At 38.5% G+C, this 17,701-nt stretch overlaps 2 protein-coding genes across 3 annotated transcripts; one reads left to right on the top strand and one right to left on the bottom strand.

Moving 5' to 3' along the window:
- Window positions 11,498-13,172, top strand: LOC109849075 (zinc finger A20 and AN1 domain-containing stress-associated protein 6-like). Of its 2 annotated transcripts, none has more exons than XM_020418862.1 (2): window positions 11,498-11,812; window positions 12,178-13,172. In XM_020418862.1, the coding sequence occupies exon 2, from the start codon at window positions 12,188-12,190 to the stop codon at window positions 12,701-12,703; it is 516 nt and encodes a 171-aa protein (XP_020274451.1). In that variant the 5' UTR covers window positions 11,498-11,812; window positions 12,178-12,187; the 3' UTR covers window positions 12,704-13,172. The 2 variants fall into 2 exon arrangements, with proteins under 2 accessions (XP_020274451.1, XP_020274450.1); XM_020418861.1 differs by having other exon boundaries at window positions 11,501-11,702.
- Window positions 13,665-17,695, bottom strand: LOC109849074. The gene is made up of 4 exons (XM_020418859.1): window positions 17,506-17,695; window positions 15,431-15,544; window positions 14,869-15,314; window positions 13,665-13,925 (listed from the first exon to the last, which is right to left on the bottom strand). Exons 1-3 carry the CDS (start codon window positions 17,638-17,640, stop codon window positions 14,871-14,873), a joined length of 693 nt encoding a protein of 230 aa, XP_020274448.1. The 5' UTR covers window positions 17,641-17,695; the 3' UTR covers window positions 13,665-13,925; window positions 14,869-14,870.

Raw genomic sequence — 17,701 nt, 5'->3', positions numbered from 1 at the left:
CTCCCTTCGACCTCATCGACTCCATCCTCAGTCGTAGCCCCCGCCGCCACCATCGCGCCGCCTCCCATATCCTCTTCCACCCTCGCTGGGAACCTCCAACACCCCTGCCACCTCTGCCTCCCCTCGACCTCATTGATTTCATCCTCAATCATAGCCCCCGCCGCCACCATCGCTCTGCCTCCCATCTCCCATCTCCTCTTCCACTCCTGCTAGGAACCGTGGGTGATGAGGAGGGAGTGGATGCGTTTGAGGGAGGAGAGGGACCTGCAGGTGTTTAGGAGTAGGGTAAAATTGAATTTGATTTGTTAGAAGATCTTGGAACCAATAACAGATGTGTGGTCTCTTTTGATTTTATGGTTTTGAAATATTGGGCTAATTTTATAATTTTGAATGGTTATGATTTGTATGTAAATAGTTAGGATGTGTACAAATTTGGGAGGAAAAGAGGGGTTGGGGTGCTGTTATTTGTAAAAGTTACACCGATAACATGTTGGGCTGCTAACTTTCTTTGTTCGCTTGTTAAGTTACACTAATAACATCCTAACTTTCGTAGTTCGCTTGTTATGTTACACTGATAACATGTTAACTTTCGTTGTTCGCTTGTTATGGTACACTGATAACATGTTAACTTTCGTTGTTCACTTGTTAAGTTACATTGATAACATGTTAACTTTCGTAGTTCGCTTGTTAAGTTACACTGATAACACATTAAATGAGAGCTATGTTAACCTTAATTGGTAAATTGATAACTATATTAACGTGTTAACGGATTATATTAACTATAACACATTAATATAGTTCTCATTTAACATGCTATGTGCTATCAAACAAGCAGTACACAATTGTGTCATTATTTTTCTGCGTAAGCTTGTTACTCAAAATATAGTTAACATGTTGACGCTCTATATAGCACGTTACAGCTTATGGATAGCACGTTACAACTTATGGATAGCACGTTACAAATTATAGTTAATATGTTAGCTTTTACATTTAATATGCATTCATATTATAGTTAACATGTAAGTTGTGATAGTTATCAGTTTATATACTGTAGTTAATATGTTAACTTTAATAGTTAACATGTTAACTTTAATAGTTAACATGTTAACTACAATGTTAATATGTTAACTACAACAGTTAACATGTTAACTTTAATAGTTAACATGTTAACTACAACAGTTAACATGTTAACTATTATCGTTAACATGTTACGTGCTATGGATAACATGTTACATATTTCCTTAAATGGCATCGTTGAAAATTAGTTAGTTAGCATGATAAATATTGCTCCTGCTTATTTGTACATCATTTTTATATCACATTCTTTTGGTTATAGTTCACATATATAGAAAATTAATTAGTTAGCATGATAATTAGTTAGCTTAGAATTGGCCTGCTCTTTGTCTCATACGGCGTCGTCGTTGTGTTTTAGGGTATCGTCGGATTCTTGGTGAGATCGGTGCTCTTCGTCGAGCTGGGAGAGGAGGTCGCATATTCGTTGTTGTTGTTCATCCGAGGAGGACGAGGAGATGGTGATGGGGACCGAGGAGGCGTCTTCTTCGTCGGCATCGTTGAGAACGGGCGGAGATGCACTCCATTATCGGCGAGCAAATGAATGACTGGAACAAGCTCACCCTCTTCTCCATTAACCGTCTACACCCTCAACATCTCATCAGTGTAGACGGTAAAAAATACCTCTGTAAACTTGCGAGAAATTCGCCTGCAAAGAAGAATCGCCAACACGGGCCCAAGCCGTGCGGTCGTCAAACGCACTCGTGTCCCAGGTTCGCCCGAATGATCGACTTGCCTGCACGAGTCAAGATCGACTAAATAACGGGAATTCGCCTTTTTACGACTCGCCTGACCGAGTCTAAGGTCGTATCCGCTTGCAAACCTCAAGGTCGCCAGAATAGCTAAGTATCCGCTACCCCATGTGCCAGGGCGGGTTTTCCCACCTCTCTCGACCTAAAGGGAGAAGGCACGGTACTCCAGGACCGTCGAGTGGCCGCTCACAGTACGAGTGATCGGGCAGGTGTCGAGTCAACCTGAACACTCATAAATGCAACTCACCTCATCCGTCCGAGTCGAGAGCTGGGTCCGCCGGCATTCGGCGAGCTGTCCAAACCCACTCGAGTACTGGGCACCTGCTTTCCCACCTCTCATGACCTGAGAAGAGAGATAGCACAGTACTCTAGGCCCGTCCAGTGGCCGCTCACAGTACGAGTGATCAGACAGACGCCAAATCAACCTGCGCACTCATAAATGCAACTCAGCTCATCGGTCCAAGTCAAGAGCTGGATCCGTCGGTGCACAATAAGCTGGCCAAATCCACTCGAGTAGTGAGACAGCCGCTGTCTCACATACGAGGATGGGTTTTCCCACTCCTACATGACACGACGTGAAGCACAACCCATCGAATGACCGTTCGTAGTACAGATGAGCGGCAGGACATCTCTCAACAGTACATGGTCACATCCTATGATTCAAGGAGTGACCACGTCGTCCCTCCACCATTTAAGGACTTCTTCCAGCCACGAACAAGAGGTTAAACGGTCGGAGATCAGTTCACCAGTTCAGAACTTTTTCCAGCTACGAAGAAGAAGTTCAGCTGTTTCTCAGTCGTCCAGCGATTCGCTCATCGCTGAATCAGCTAAACCGAACCACTAGCTTTCGACTCCTAATCGGGTTGACTGCAAGCTCTCTGCATAACCTTTGCACCGTAGCATCCCCTCTCGGTTTCGGGCCCTGATCGCCGCCGAACTCGAGAACCCGAACTCCATCAACCCGAGTTTCTACTGCGTACTGAAGCTCTCCAGCAACTTCGGTCAAACCGTCCAAGGGAAGCAGATTCGACACGAGCATCGAACGAAGCATCCTGTAGCTACCGAAAGTCCCCACACTAAACAAGGAGGGCCTTCTCTCTGCTTCTGTTGTAATTTCGATTCATTAGTTTGTAATAAACCTTCTTATTAATACAAACGAAGTTCCCTGTTTTCGGGAGATCAAAATTTACACCTACAATCAGCCATCCTATTCTCCGTGGCCACGGACATGATGATGCTCGTCAACAAAATTAAACCTAACCTCATAAAGAGAACTCCATCAAAATCCAAACATGGACGCGAAAACCAAAGGCCCAAGCACCCACAATCAAAATCCAAGCACCCACAACCAAAACCAAAGGCCCATGACCAAAACCAACCCCAATGAGATCCTACTTGAAGGCCCTAGCATATGGCATCGGCGGTGTGGTGGTGGTAGGGCTGACCGTAGAGGTCGAGGGGAGGCGGAGGCGGCGAAGGTGGCGGCGGTGTTGGAGGTTCCCAGCGAGGTTGGAGAGATGGTGGAAGAGGAGATGGGTTTGTTAGAAGAGAAGGAGCAGATATGGAGAAGATATGGAGAAGAAGAATAGGGTAGTTTGGGGATTTAATGTCTTGGAAATTGTAAAAGGGGGCTGAATCATATAGACTTTTTATTTTGGGGGCTAATGCACATTAGAAAAAGTTTAGGGGGCTGAGATACGTCAGGTTTGTATTTTTTGGGCCTTGAAGCAATTTTTACTAATTTCAATGTGTAAACGACCGCATTGATAGTTAAAAAATAGGCTCAAAAATTACATTGGCATTTTAAAATACTTCGGTATCTCTTGGGTATTTAAATTCTATTTCTGGCGATAAGAAGATACAAATAGTGGTTGGAGTTAAATTTTTGGGCGCAAGTCACATGTGACTCTGTTAATAGAAGTTGATGTAATATGGATTAGTGATGGCTAAGAATAAATGATTTGGGGCTATAAAGACAGGTCATAACTAATTGAATTCTAGGGCAAAGAAATTTGGGAATGAGATTTTTTTTAGAAGGAGAAGGGAAGGGGGAAATTGAGTTGGGGGAGCGCAATGATGGCATCTTCAAGCTCTGGCACACAATCAAGAAGAAGCGTTAGTGGCGAAAATGGCGGGTTGCAAGAAAGTTTCAACAAGACAGATTGTATTCGAAAGTGGAACGAAGCAACAAAGCTTGAGGTGGGTAAAGATGCCTAAATGTGAGTTAGATTGTGTTTATCACTAGTATAAAATGAGCAAACTAGACGAAAAATTCCGTCTAGGTTGCTCCACTTCTCGTCTTGGTTAATCCATCTAGACAGATTTTCGTCTAGTTTGCTCCGTCTAGTCTAATTCCGTCTAGGTTGGAACAAAATAGACGGAATTCTGTCTAGATTGACTAATCTAGACGGAGATCAACCTAGACGGAATTAAGAAATCCATCTAGGTTGCCAACCTAGAAGAAAATCCGTCTAGGTTGCTAACCTAGACGGATTTTCGTTTAGGTTGGCAACCTAGACAAAAATCCATCTAAGTTGCTAACCTAGACGGATTTCCGTTTAGGTTGGCAACCTAGACGAAAAACCATCTAGGTTGCTATAAAACCAACCTAAACGGAATTCCGTCTAGGTTAAACCATCCTAGACGGAAATTTCGTCTAGGTTGATTGTTTTTCAGCAAAAAAATTATTTATAATTATCAATTCCATGTACATTTATTTACCATTATATTATACACATAAGTACATCCACCCATCTAAATATAATTAAAATTCATAACAATTCCATCTATAACCAAATATAATCAAATCCAACAAAATGTATGAATCCAACCATCCAATCCAAAATACTAATCAACCAATTCCGTCCAATGTATACATCTAACAACATATACACTAGCAATACACATGAATAAGATAGAGTACACGACATGAATAAAAGTAGAGTGCTATAACAAAAAACTATTTATTACATTAAAAATAAAAAAACCTCAGCAATCGTCGTCGTCGCTAGCATCTCTATCCTGGTTACAAGAACAGGTGCTGCTCCCTCCAATATCTCCACTCTGAAGGTCCAATTGAATAATAATTATGTGGTGTTAGATAACATATTAAACAAAAATAAATTTATAAATATAAGGAAAAATAAATTACCTGAGCGTTGCTCTGCCTAGCGCTAGAATTATCGCCAATCGAGCTTATGATCTGCATGATACCACCATACGCACTATGGGGAATTACACCGCCTAAATATTATATAACATACCCCATGAGAGCGTCCATCGAGTTGGTTGTTATCGCAACTCTGCTCATCTCATTAGTCACATGATTATGCAGCTCTGGGTCAATCTTGTCAAACAAATACGCAGAGATACATGGGATAAATGGTATAGCCTGGAAACTGCTTGGGGCTGCGCTCATTATTGTAGATTATGTTGAGGATGTTGTGGATGATCTCATGCTTATGCCGGGTGAAGCCCCAACACCATGCAAAGGATATCTTCCTCTCCTATTATTAGGGAGAAATAAATATTAGATTTTGCTCTCGAATTCAATAATGTTAAACAAATATTAAATAATGTTAAACAAACAATGATTCAATTTTTTACCATCCACACATATTATGTCCCATCTGGTTCTGAGTGAGAGTGATGTTATCATCTGCAGAAAGCATGTGAGGGTCCAGCTCGGCTTGTTCTTCCTCCTGCGACATGTACACTGTTACAGTCTCCTTGGTTGCAGTCTCAAAACCCTCCTAAAGCACAAATATATAGTTAATTCAAGGTAAAGACCATATTAATTGTATTCTCTTTTTCTCGTAATATTAACAACAAAATAGAGTTAATAATACTAATCAAAATATATATAAGTCTCACCACCAACTCAAGATTTGCCTTGATCTTAAATAGAGTTAATAATACTAATCAAAATATATATAAGTCTCACCACCAACTCAAGATTTGCCTTGATCTTATCCTGATTCTTCTCCTCACTCCTAATAAGTCTCACCACCAACTCAAGATTTGCCTTGATCTTATCCTGATTCTTCTCCTCACTCCTATATCGATAATGGAAAGTAGCATATGATGCTTTTGCCTTCAAGTGTATCAGCATTTTTTATTTTCCCTGTCATATTATAAATTTATGAGATTTCATAATCATACAAAGCATTAAGATCATTTAAAACTTTAAATAACATATACCGTATCCCGACAATAAACATCCTCCAGATTGGCATAGCAGTGTGCGCCTAAGTGGTGGTCATGCAACTTCTTCCTTCTATTCTCTAACCACTTCGTTGATTTATTCTTTAAAAAATATATTTCAGTAAATATGCAATGAAATAATATCTTAAATTATAAAGTAGTTTTCATGAAACTAACCTTGGTGGCATCGCTATCCCAATACATGAGGAGAGCCGTGAAATGAAGCTCGTCAACTCGGTCATTGAGGTTTAAAAACATCTATCAGTCCTCCTCATACCTATCATAAGTTTCGTGTTTGATCTCATGCCTCCATTGTTTAAGGACTGCTTCAACCTTAAAATTAAACACATAATTCCAAGCCCCCTCAAAGTCATCAAGGCAGAAGCATTCTTGTAGATTTACATACATGTTTAATTAGGATAATTTAATACCAATTACTAATTATTAATAAATAAAAAGCTAAAGTAATATGAAGTTACCATAAGCTCATTCCATATCGCCTCGTATGTGGTCCATGGTAGTTCTCGGAAATAAAAATAAGGATTGATGATGTTCGCTCTACGTACGAGAACCCCAATATATGCACTCAATCTAGACGACCAAGGACCAGCGGGCAAATTATAACTATTCCATCGAATAATGTCCCTAATTCCTCTTGGCGGTTGTTTAGACTCAGGCTTACCTCCACCACGTCGTCCCTCTATGCAATCTGGCTTAGCACCTACAATAATAACAACTTGATAATATTTCATATATTATATAAATGTGAAAATCAAAAGTATTTATACAATTTACCTTTCGTTAGCTTTCTTTCTTTTGTTGCGAGTGCAACAACTTTCCTAGTCCCCAACATAGGAATTATTTCCTCCAACTTTCTCACAGCACGTGGGTGGTACTTCCTTGAGTCTGCCTTGGACGAGTCCGGAAGGAAGGGTAAACTGAGATAGTCGTGCGCCTTCGAACGCAAGTCAGTATGGAATGTATACAAAGGAAATGTCGGGGTCCAAGTAGCACATGCGTAAGAAAAGAGAATCATTAATATAAATTTTAAATTGACCATTATCAAATATTAAATAATGAATACATGCGTCAGGGGATAGTTTTGGTGTTGCATCCGAGGGGCCGGGTGATGAATAACCCGTATATGCAACAAATGAACACTATGAGCTAGATAACTAATAATTTATAAAAAATATTAAAATAATTTTTATACCTACATTTGGAGATGGTGGTGTATCATCAGCACCAATACCCAGGGTGATACTTCATGATCGATCACCCTCCGGACCGAAGAGCCTCCTCGCCCTCCTCATCTGCAAATTCAATTTTTAACATAGTTAAGGAAAAAATATATACATAGATATATTATTATGAAATGCATTATTGATTTTATTATTATATTTTGACTATCGATAATGGAGTGTAACATAGTTCATACCTACATCAAGCTTCATATTCTGTGTGTAAGAGAATTCTTGCCAAACGTCATCAGATGACCCAATTGGTTCACTATAATTATTCTTGCCAAACGTCATCAGATGACCCAATTGGTTCACTATAATTATCTTCACTTTCTTCAATATTTTTTTCATTGTTATTATGACCCAATTGGTTCACTATAATTATCTTCACTTTCTTCAATATTTTTTTCATTGTTATTAGGAAGAACATGCAACAGATCTTGGCTCCTTGTACAAAACCACCCAATCAGACATGACATTCAGATCTTTCACAAAGAAGCACTAATCAGCTTGTTCTACAAAAATAAAATTTTCTCATCCGTATATACTTCTTGATGGAGATTGACAAGTGTAAATCCATAATGATCCTTTTACTTTTTTGCAGAACACCACTGAACCTTGAACATCATGTAACTACATTATTTTGGTTTACCAAACAGGTAAATTACCTCAACAATATCTTCTAATTGGCCATAATATAGTATGTTAGCTAGAATTGGATTCTAATCTCTTGTACTTGATAAACATTCTTGAGCAAACAACCTCATGACCCCACTATTCCGGGTTACCCTCCTATCATCGGTCTAGCGTTCGAAATTTATATTCATTGACCAAATGCTCATTATAATGGCTCACTTCGTGATAAGGGCGTTGTGCATGAATAATCATTTCATCTGGTAATATAGTGCCATCAAGAAGTGATTTTTCAACCTAAGCCAAATAATTTGAGAATATTTAGGTGATGTTATATTATGAATGTTTAACAATTAATTGTAAAACACTTACATCAATTCTGAACCAATCAGAAATTTTTTTATGTCTTTTTTGAATATTATACACTGCATTTCTACCGGTTATTTCATTCTTAAGCTTCTCCAGATGTCGCCTATATAAACAATACATAAGTTTGTATTAATAAACTATATGTAAAATGAATATTTCTCATATATATTACTGATTTAATTAGTTACATTCGATAGTCTTTGAACATATCAAGGTTTTCCAACACATATGCATGAGTTTGATCTAAGAGAGATATTTGATATTTTTCACGCTTCCTCTCCTTATCGGATGCTTGAGATGTGGTTTTCTTCTTACGCGTGTAACGTGATGCAAATACAAAACATTCGTTAGCCACATATCCTTCAGCTATCGACCCCTCGGGACGAGCTCGATTGCGAACATTGTGTTCATGGAGCCCAAATATCTTAAAGTTATAAGAAGAGGTAATTATTAGCAAGATAATTTTAGAAATGCATATATAATTAATGAATGTAACAAAAACCCTAACCTTTCAATTGGATACATCCAACGATAAGTAACAGGACCGACGATTCTAGCCTCTCTTGCAAGATGCTGTGTAAAATGGACCATGATTATAAAAAATGAAGGAGAGAATATTACTTTCATATTGCATAGAGTAACTCGACCTCAGCTTCAAGTTTTTTAAATTCATCTATATCTATGACTTTAGAGCATAATTTTCTAAAGAATCCACAATACTTAATAATAATGTTCGACGGTTCTTTTTCCATATTGTTACGGATTGTAACTGGGAGCAATTAATGAAGAAGAACGCGATAATCATGGGTCTTCAGACCTAAGAGTTTTCTCTTTTGCACCTGAAAATTATTTGAAATGTTACCAGAGTAACCATCCGGTGACTTTACCGATTTGAGAATTTCACAAAATCGATGCATCTGCTTATTTAACATTGTAACACGAAACAGTGATAACTTTAATTTTTTAAGGCCAACATCTTGAGCTTGCAAATCATTCCGGATATTCAAAACAGTCAGGTCTTGGCACGCCCGTAGGTCATCCTTTGACTTGTTGAATCTTGTAGGAGAGTTGACACTATGCTATCACATATATTTTTCTCAATATGCATGCCATCTAAATTGTGTCGGATTTTAAGATTTTGTCAGTAAGGTAGCTAAAAGAAGATACTAAATTTAGTCCATCCTCTAGGTAATTTTCAGCTTCGTCCTCAACTTACATTTTGTGGACCTTTCGCTTTTGCTTCAATGATTTTTTTTTGACTTTAAGGAATCTCTAACTCCGAGCTGGTTGAATTTAGAATAACGATTTTTTTCAAACCTAACTTTTGGAAAGCTCTCAAGTAATTTTACGATCCCATTACCTATCAGCTGACACAACTTCATTCTCTTCTCAACTATGCCATCAAACATAGTTAATAATTTCCTGTACTTATGAGCCAAGGGCAACCACCTTCGATTAAACCAATAACAACTCTTTCGGCTATGTGATAATTGAAGAGATTTAAATTCCGGACCACATACAGGACAAGCACACTTGCCCTTTGTAGAGTACCCGGACAGATTAGCATAAACTGGAAAATCATTAATCGTCCACAATAGAATAGCACGTAATCTAAACGGTTCTTTTAAATGGGCATCATATGCTAAAATACCATCAAACCATAATTGTTTCAGCTCATCAATTAGATGCTCTAAGTAGACATCAATAACATTTCCCGGTGTGTGCTTACCGGGTATCAGTAATGAAAGTATCATATACTGCTATTTCATACAAAGCAATGGAGGTAAATTATATGGCATTAATACAACTGGCTACGTAGACCAACTAGAGCTCATTACCCCAAATGGATTGAATCCGTCGCTAGATAGACCCAGTCTTATATTTCTACACAAGTTTTTATAATCAATTAATTTTTGAAATAAATTTCTCTCCATCCTTATTTAATGACTCTGCTTGATTCTTCTATCCTCATCCTTCCATTAGAAGCTCACCTGCAAGTCTGACACGTATGACACCAGATTCATCGGCAAGAGTAGTTAAAATATTTCATACTTTCTCTAGTGTATTATATTTACCTGAAATGCGATGACATTAATGTATATGTATGAAATATCAGACTCATACAATCACACGAACCACCATTGATGTTGTCAGACTATCTAGTTGCTACTCATCGATTGATATTGCCTTCCTCACATTCTCCACCATAAAGAACCCATCAAGGACCAAATATACTCAATTAGCTCATGCACCACTCCATTAAAACTCCCAGTACTTAATCTTTTCACAACCTCTGAACCAAATTCAGGAACAACTAACCCCAATCCCTTGATCTTCGACATCATGAACTCAGTATAATCGTCCCCCAAATGCATTAATGACAATATCTCCTCTAAGTTAGTCTCTACCTCTCTTGGATCCGACCCTTAGAGAACCCCAACGAACAACAAATTCTTGATGCAGTGAGAGAGTCGTAGTCTTTGACATTGAGCGATCTCGAGCGGCGTCGAGGGACTGTGAACAACGAAGTGCAGCATCGATGCGGGAGATGGCAAGATGCACTAGAGACTGGGCAAGGTCGAGTTGGCAAATGTGAGAGGAGACTTGATCGGCGAGGGAGGCGATGGAGGAGAGGGAGGAAAGGAGGAGGGATGAATCAGAGAGGGCGAGGGAGAGGAGAGGGAAGGAGGAGCGACGAAGTGCGAGGAGGCCGCGGTCAAGATCGGGGCGGGAGGAGAGGAGGGAGTCGAGGCGGACGTCGAGAGAGAGCTGGTAGGTGATGCATTCGTGAAGGAGGCGGGTCATCGTACCGACGTCGGTGAGGGATCATATCTCGGTTAGGTCTATGAGGTTTGAGCAAGAGAAGAGAGAGAAAGAATGGATTAAGGGGTAGAGTTGAGTTTTCGCAAAACATTTCTCTCTGTGCTGACTTGGAAGAGTACATAGGGGTTAAAACATAATTATTTACTGCATTAGGGGCTGTCTCACATGAAAAATAATAATAGGCCTGACCACACGAGCTTTCTTTTTTGGGGGGCCTTGACACATTTTTCACCCAAATCAAACGTGCTATGAACGTCTATTTGATTCTTTTTAATTAACATTTTAATCCCCCAATATTGGAATATTCTTTGCCAATCATTATATGGGCGGGCAGCTGCCCGCGATGCCCGTACAGCGCGAAGAGAAGATTCCGTTCACGGGCCAATCACATAGAGATTTTTCATGGAAATGGGCTGCAAACATCAACATCCTCCTCTTTTATTTATTTATTTATTATTTATTATTTACTTATATAAATAAACAAAATAAACTCATAAGAACATCAAAATTATCATCAAGAAATCCCATCCTTTTAAAACCCTAACCCTACCCCTCAATCGCATAACAATCGATTCTCTGTTTCAGGAGGAGATCGTGTGAAGATTTCAAGGTGAGCTTTTCTTGATCCATTCACTGAGTTTAATTTTGCCCTCCATTGTGGAAACGATCGCTTTTTGCTTCGTTTCAGAGTAAACAGAGTAAGGGCTTGTGATTCTTTCGGTAAGTAATTGGATGCGGGTTGAGAAATTTTGATGCTTTTGACAGTAATTTGATCTCGATCATTTCATTACTTCTATGTTTTTATTTTATTATATCTATATATTTTTGGGTTAATTGTGCTATGTTCTGTGATTGAATCAACTACTTAATTTGGGTAATTCTAGTGGAAGTTAATCACAGCTCCTTCGTTAATTTCATCTCCTGATTGCTGATAAAAACTATATTAATCGACAAGTCTCTTTTAATTGGATTATTAAATCCCTGCAAACTTTGTGCACTCCGAGATTGTGTTGAAACTAGTTTCTGTTTAGACTGAAATCAAAGATGCATAATTTCTTATTCATTTCTTGTTCTCATTGCAATAGCTGTGAAGAAATGGCACAGGACAATTGGAAGAATGATACCAATGAAACCGAATTCCAAAAGCGAGAAGGCCCAATTCTCTGCGCGAACAACTGCGGATTCTTTGGAAGTTCAGTTACACATAATCTCTGCTCAAAATGCTATAGAGACCTCACCATGAAGCAACAACTAGAGACTCCTCTTGCTCCATCAATGGAGAAATCACCATCTGTGGCTTCATCATCTTCTGCCAAAGTTGAAATTGAGCTGGTTAAGGAAGAGACTGCTAACTCAGGCAAAACCTGTGTGGATATTGTTGATAAGAATCAATCAGAAGAGCAATTGAACAAGAAATCATCAAATCGGTGTACACTTTGTAGTAAAAGGGTAGGGTTAACTGGCTTTAAATGTAGATGTGGGGGCACTTTCTGCTCTACTCACCGATACTCTGAGACTCATGATTGTTCGTTGGACTACAAGAGCATCGGTAAGGAGGTTATTGCTAAATCAAATCCTGCTGTGAAGGCAGACAAGATTGAGAAAATGTGATGGCAAGTGTAATTGAAAGTCGTTTTAAGAAGGTGTGGGGGTCAATGCTCTTCTTGATTTGCGCTGTTTCGTGCTGATTCTTATTAGCCATGATGGTTATTTAGGTAGAGAGGGTGTGTTCTTGGAGAAAAACTAGCGTTGTCGTCTTAAAATGTGGTTGTGTTTCCAGAATGTGAATGCTGTAGGTAGTTAGTTGGATGCATGAATAACGTAAATAGGATGCTCGACGCAGATGTGATTGTCTATTTTTCTTTCTATGTGGTGATTCGATTTCATACCATTGGTGTATGTGGTCATGTTTCCAGAATGTGAATGCTGTAGGTAGTTAGTTGGATGCATGAATAATGTAAATAGGATGTGGTGATTCAGTTTCATGCCGTTGATGTCATCACCCACAATGTAAGTGCTGCTGGTAACTTGCTGCATGAATGATTGTCTATATTTCTTACTATGTTGTGATTTAATGTCACTGCTTGTGGCTGTAATGTGTGTTTGTTCTAATTCGTTGTTGATGTGGATCACTCAGCAGCCAAACACCTCTGCCCGTAGAGAATTCTGAGCTATGCAAGGATTGTTGCATTTTGTGCTTTTAGTTTTTGCAAGTGTAGCTTGTGCAGACTTGCCAATATATTGATATGTGCATTTTGTTCACTACCCACCACTTCCACTTTGGTTAACAGGGTTCCTTCAATCATAGCTTTTAAAGGGTCATAAAATTGTTTGCGCAGTTCATATCTTCACATGTGGAAGTTTTAGCATAACACCACAGCTTAATTTGCTTGGAATCGTATAAGAAATGATTTATCTTCAAATCATTGACTGCTGATATGGTGAGGGTATATAAAATGTTATAATAGACGTAAAAATCACGACTTTAGGCTGGTTCACAATGAAGCTTAAAATACCCATTTAACTTCTGAACTGCTTAATATCAACCAAATGGTATATCACAGAGGAAACATCAAATTGAAGAGAGCCAAAACATTAGAAATGATGCTTAGTCATGTGTCCCATACACGAGTCTAGATGACATATAAACACAGAAACACAGCAGCTATACGCTGATTAGCAAAGTTTGTAAGTAGCTTCTCGAGTAAGGGTCCTAAAAAGTAAGACGCCTATGTTACATAAATACATGATGATACTTTTCAGGCCAGTGAGTCGAAGAACAGCAACGGAACACTGATCATTCATTTCAGCTGAATTCCACTTGGACTTTAGCCTGTAGACAACAAGGAAGAATAAACACCATTAATTATAACCATTTCCCCTAGATAAATTGCCGACAAAAACCAATAAAAACAAATTTGTGAGTGATTATACAACAGAGATCCTGGGGCTTGTCAGCATTGTAGAGTATAAAATCAGTCGACGTTATGGCAATTAATAATGACCATGCCTCAACTAGTAAAATATAGAACTAATCCTCTCGAAGGTACATAATCGGCACCCACCTTTTTTCTTTTATTTTGCTTTTTTGTTGCTAAACTAGGTTATGATGCCTCGATAGGATTCATTCGCTTACCATTTTAAATTTATCTCAGATCGATCTGGCCCTTCTACGAACCTAGCCTATGATGCAATCATCACTTAGATGTGCTTTTCAATGGGTAAACAACATATCTTATCCCAAGTTGACTTCAGTTATAGCTCTTTCAACCGACCCATCAGATGAGATTCACTCCTCGAATATAAAACTCACCCAACAGTTCAAAACAAAAAAATAAAAATAAAAATTCAGCACCTACAGCTTCAATGCTTGATTAAAAAAATATCAATTTCATGGACTCAAGTACCAAACTAATTTCTAGATGTAGATTTACTGCATGTAGGGCTTTATCCAGAACATGATGTTTCTCTTCTCTCTTTACATAGAAATAAGAACTGACAATTCCACCACACCTAGTTAAAATGAAACAATGGTGTCACAAAAACTGCATTGACGTAAGTATTATCAGCTACAAGTTCTGCATCTAACAAACAAGCATGCTAATAAAAGTGAAATGAACTTCTAAAGCCGCTTGACAATGAGAAATTTCAGAACCTAATGTCAAGTAAACGATGCTGGATACTGATGTAATAGTTGTTCTTAAAATGACAACCTTAGCAATTAACTGCATAGTTATGAACAAGTAATCAATCTTAGATCCAGGCAGAGTACACACCTCTAAGCTTGGACAACATTTCCAGGGTAGTAATCCTGTGTGGATCCTCCTGCAGGCACAGGATAACACAGCTGACTTGGCCCTGCAGTTAGCGGCAGAGCTTGGTAGTTGGGAGGCGTAGGATAATACTGACAACCATTTGAGGCCTGCAATGTTTTAGCTTGGTAATACGTAGGTGCAGAATAGTACTGATCATTAGATGGCGGCAATGGTGCTTGAGTTGCATAATTTGCATGTGCAGTCGATGGCCACACTGGTGGAGGGGGCTGCGGCGCAGAATGATAGTGATTATTCATGGGAGGAGGTAGGAGCACTGCTGTCACGTATTGCGAATCTATTGAAGTTTGGTGCCTCACGGTCTGATGAGCATATTGGGAGTCAACAAGGGGTGGAGGTTGACGAGGAGGTGCTGTGGCATTCTGGAACAAGGACAACAATCTGCTGACCTGCACAAAGAACGAACATACAAATCTATGAGTTTGAGCACATGATTTCTTGAGTAAAAAACTAAGTTATTTCTACTGTAAAACGCAACATCGGTCTATCAAAGATGCCAACTTTCCTGATAGTAATTGAGATCAGGTCTAAATCTTTTTCTGGTGTAATTCTCTTGTATAGCATGTTTAAAAGCACTCTCAGGCAGCGGATGACAATTTCTTTCTATCCGGAATTTCACCTGCATTGTACATCTTAACTTAGAATGCTAGAGTATGGGAGTGCATACAGACAAAACAATGGAATACTTGACATCGAGTCAGAAAAGAAAAATTCCAAACAAATTAGTACTACAAAAGTAAGACTACAAGAGGAGAGTAAGCAAATGGGAAAATAGAAAGTAGGCAAATAATTCCACCCATTAGCAGTGAGAATGTAGAAATTATAACATTGGACTAATCTCCTTACTCTTCCCAACTAGCCAAAAAAAAGAGCCAATTTGATTCATATAACTGATGAAAAACATGGGAGAATGCCTCATTCGTCTTGTTTATGTTTTAAACCTAAAATTAACTCCTCTCCTTTATGTATAAAGAGAGATTGTTGGTTTACCATTAGCCTTATATCTCAACAAATTGCCATGTGCCCGTCCTTAATTTTCTATATTTGAATTTTTATAGAGAGGACTGTTTATTGGTTACACGTGAAGACCTTCTATCTCATCTAACTGCCACATAAAAATTTGGTTGCTTCATTTTTGATGTCTTCACGAGTAACCACCAACCTCAAGAAGTTTCATTATGAACTACTTGAAATAACCACTTATATCGAGGTCATCTTATATTGATGTTTCATCGAACTTCAGAGCATCTTTAGTTCATAACAAATTTCAAGAAGTTTCCTTTATAATAAAACATCGATATAAGATGACCTTGTTGGACATGCAACCTTCACAGTTCTTGCATGGAGGAAAGAGCTCTTTGATGTCGTGATCACACAGGGGGCGCTGACTTTTTCTTTTTTCTTTTGTTTCTTTTTTAGAATACTATAAGAGAAGGAGGGATATTACAACGAAGGCATTGGTGGTAAGCCATCTATCTATCTTGAATTTGATATTTTAGAATAAAAATTTATCCACACACATATTCAGTGAGCTCCGACTTTTTTTCTTTTTCTTTTTTCTTTTTTGTATTTTAGAAAATTATGAAAAAGAGAAATATTATAAGGGAGGGACTGGTTGTTAAGCCATCTAATTTTTAATATCAAATTTAAAAAATAAAAGTTATCCACGACCTAATTTCGAATTTCCATTCGAAAATATGGGCCAATGCCTCTTTGGTTATGTTCATGTTTTAGTCTAGGCTCTTCTGGGCATGTTGGATCCTTGCTTGTACAAGCTTACGAAAGAACACGTTTCCTTTACGTGCCAACTGACCTAGACTTGGCAAACCCCTTCGCCATCCATGTTTCCTTTGTCATAATTTTGCCACAAAATTGAATTAGAGTTGACAACTCATAGTAAGGTTTATCAAACACATACAACATTGACCCATTTCCCTGGAAAAGATTTATTTGATAACAATGAATATGCCAAATTAATCACTTATCCTGTGTTTTCTTAAATAATTTTTTCCTCAAATTCAATCGCTAAATTGCCCAAAAGAAATTTAAAAAGAAGACATTTGCCTTGTTTTTAAGGAGTTGACCACGATTCTTAGGCGCCATCCAAGTTTAACTACAAAAGCAATAAATTTATCACCTTGGCATTTTATTAAATTAATTCATGCATGAGAAATCCAAGTTCACAAATTGAACAAACATGGATGAAAATTGACATTATCCTATAGTTATTGCCACAATCTTCTCCCAATAGTTAATTATGGAGCAGCAAAATTAAAGAAAATAGCATCGGATTATTGCATCAACCCAGTAGGTTAATTTGCAAGTAGGAATCCAAAAATGCCTGGCTTATTGGTGCTGCAGCTGTGTGCATGCAACTAAGTACCATATTTCAGAAGTTATAGACCATTAAATGAAAATGATAAAAGCCAAAGTCACCCAAATAAAATTACATTCCTGAAACAAGCATTATATTTTCATGCAAAATTACAGATTTATACCACTTAAATCTTTCATATATAGAGAAAATATCTCAGAACTGACCCTCATATCACAAAATTCTTTTTTTTTTTTTTTGCTCACCTGAGCTTGATACTTTCCAGCAAAAGCAGCGGGAACAAGATTAGCGCCGCCATAAGAGAGAGCGCTGTAAACCCCGTAGAGGATCTTGAGCTCGCAATCGTAGAGGAACAGAGCAGTCCCGGGCTGGATCCTCATCACTGCCTCGATCCTCGATATCGGGAGCCCGAACACCTGCGATCGGAAGCACTCCGGCTTC

This window comes from Asparagus officinalis, chromosome 7 (assembly GCF_001876935.1).
Source record: "Asparagus officinalis chromosome 7, Aspof.V1, whole genome shotgun sequence".
NCBI lineage: Eukaryota > Viridiplantae > Streptophyta > Magnoliopsida > Asparagales > Asparagaceae > Asparagus > Asparagus officinalis.
This window is presented reverse-complemented; position numbering and strand designations above follow the sequence as displayed.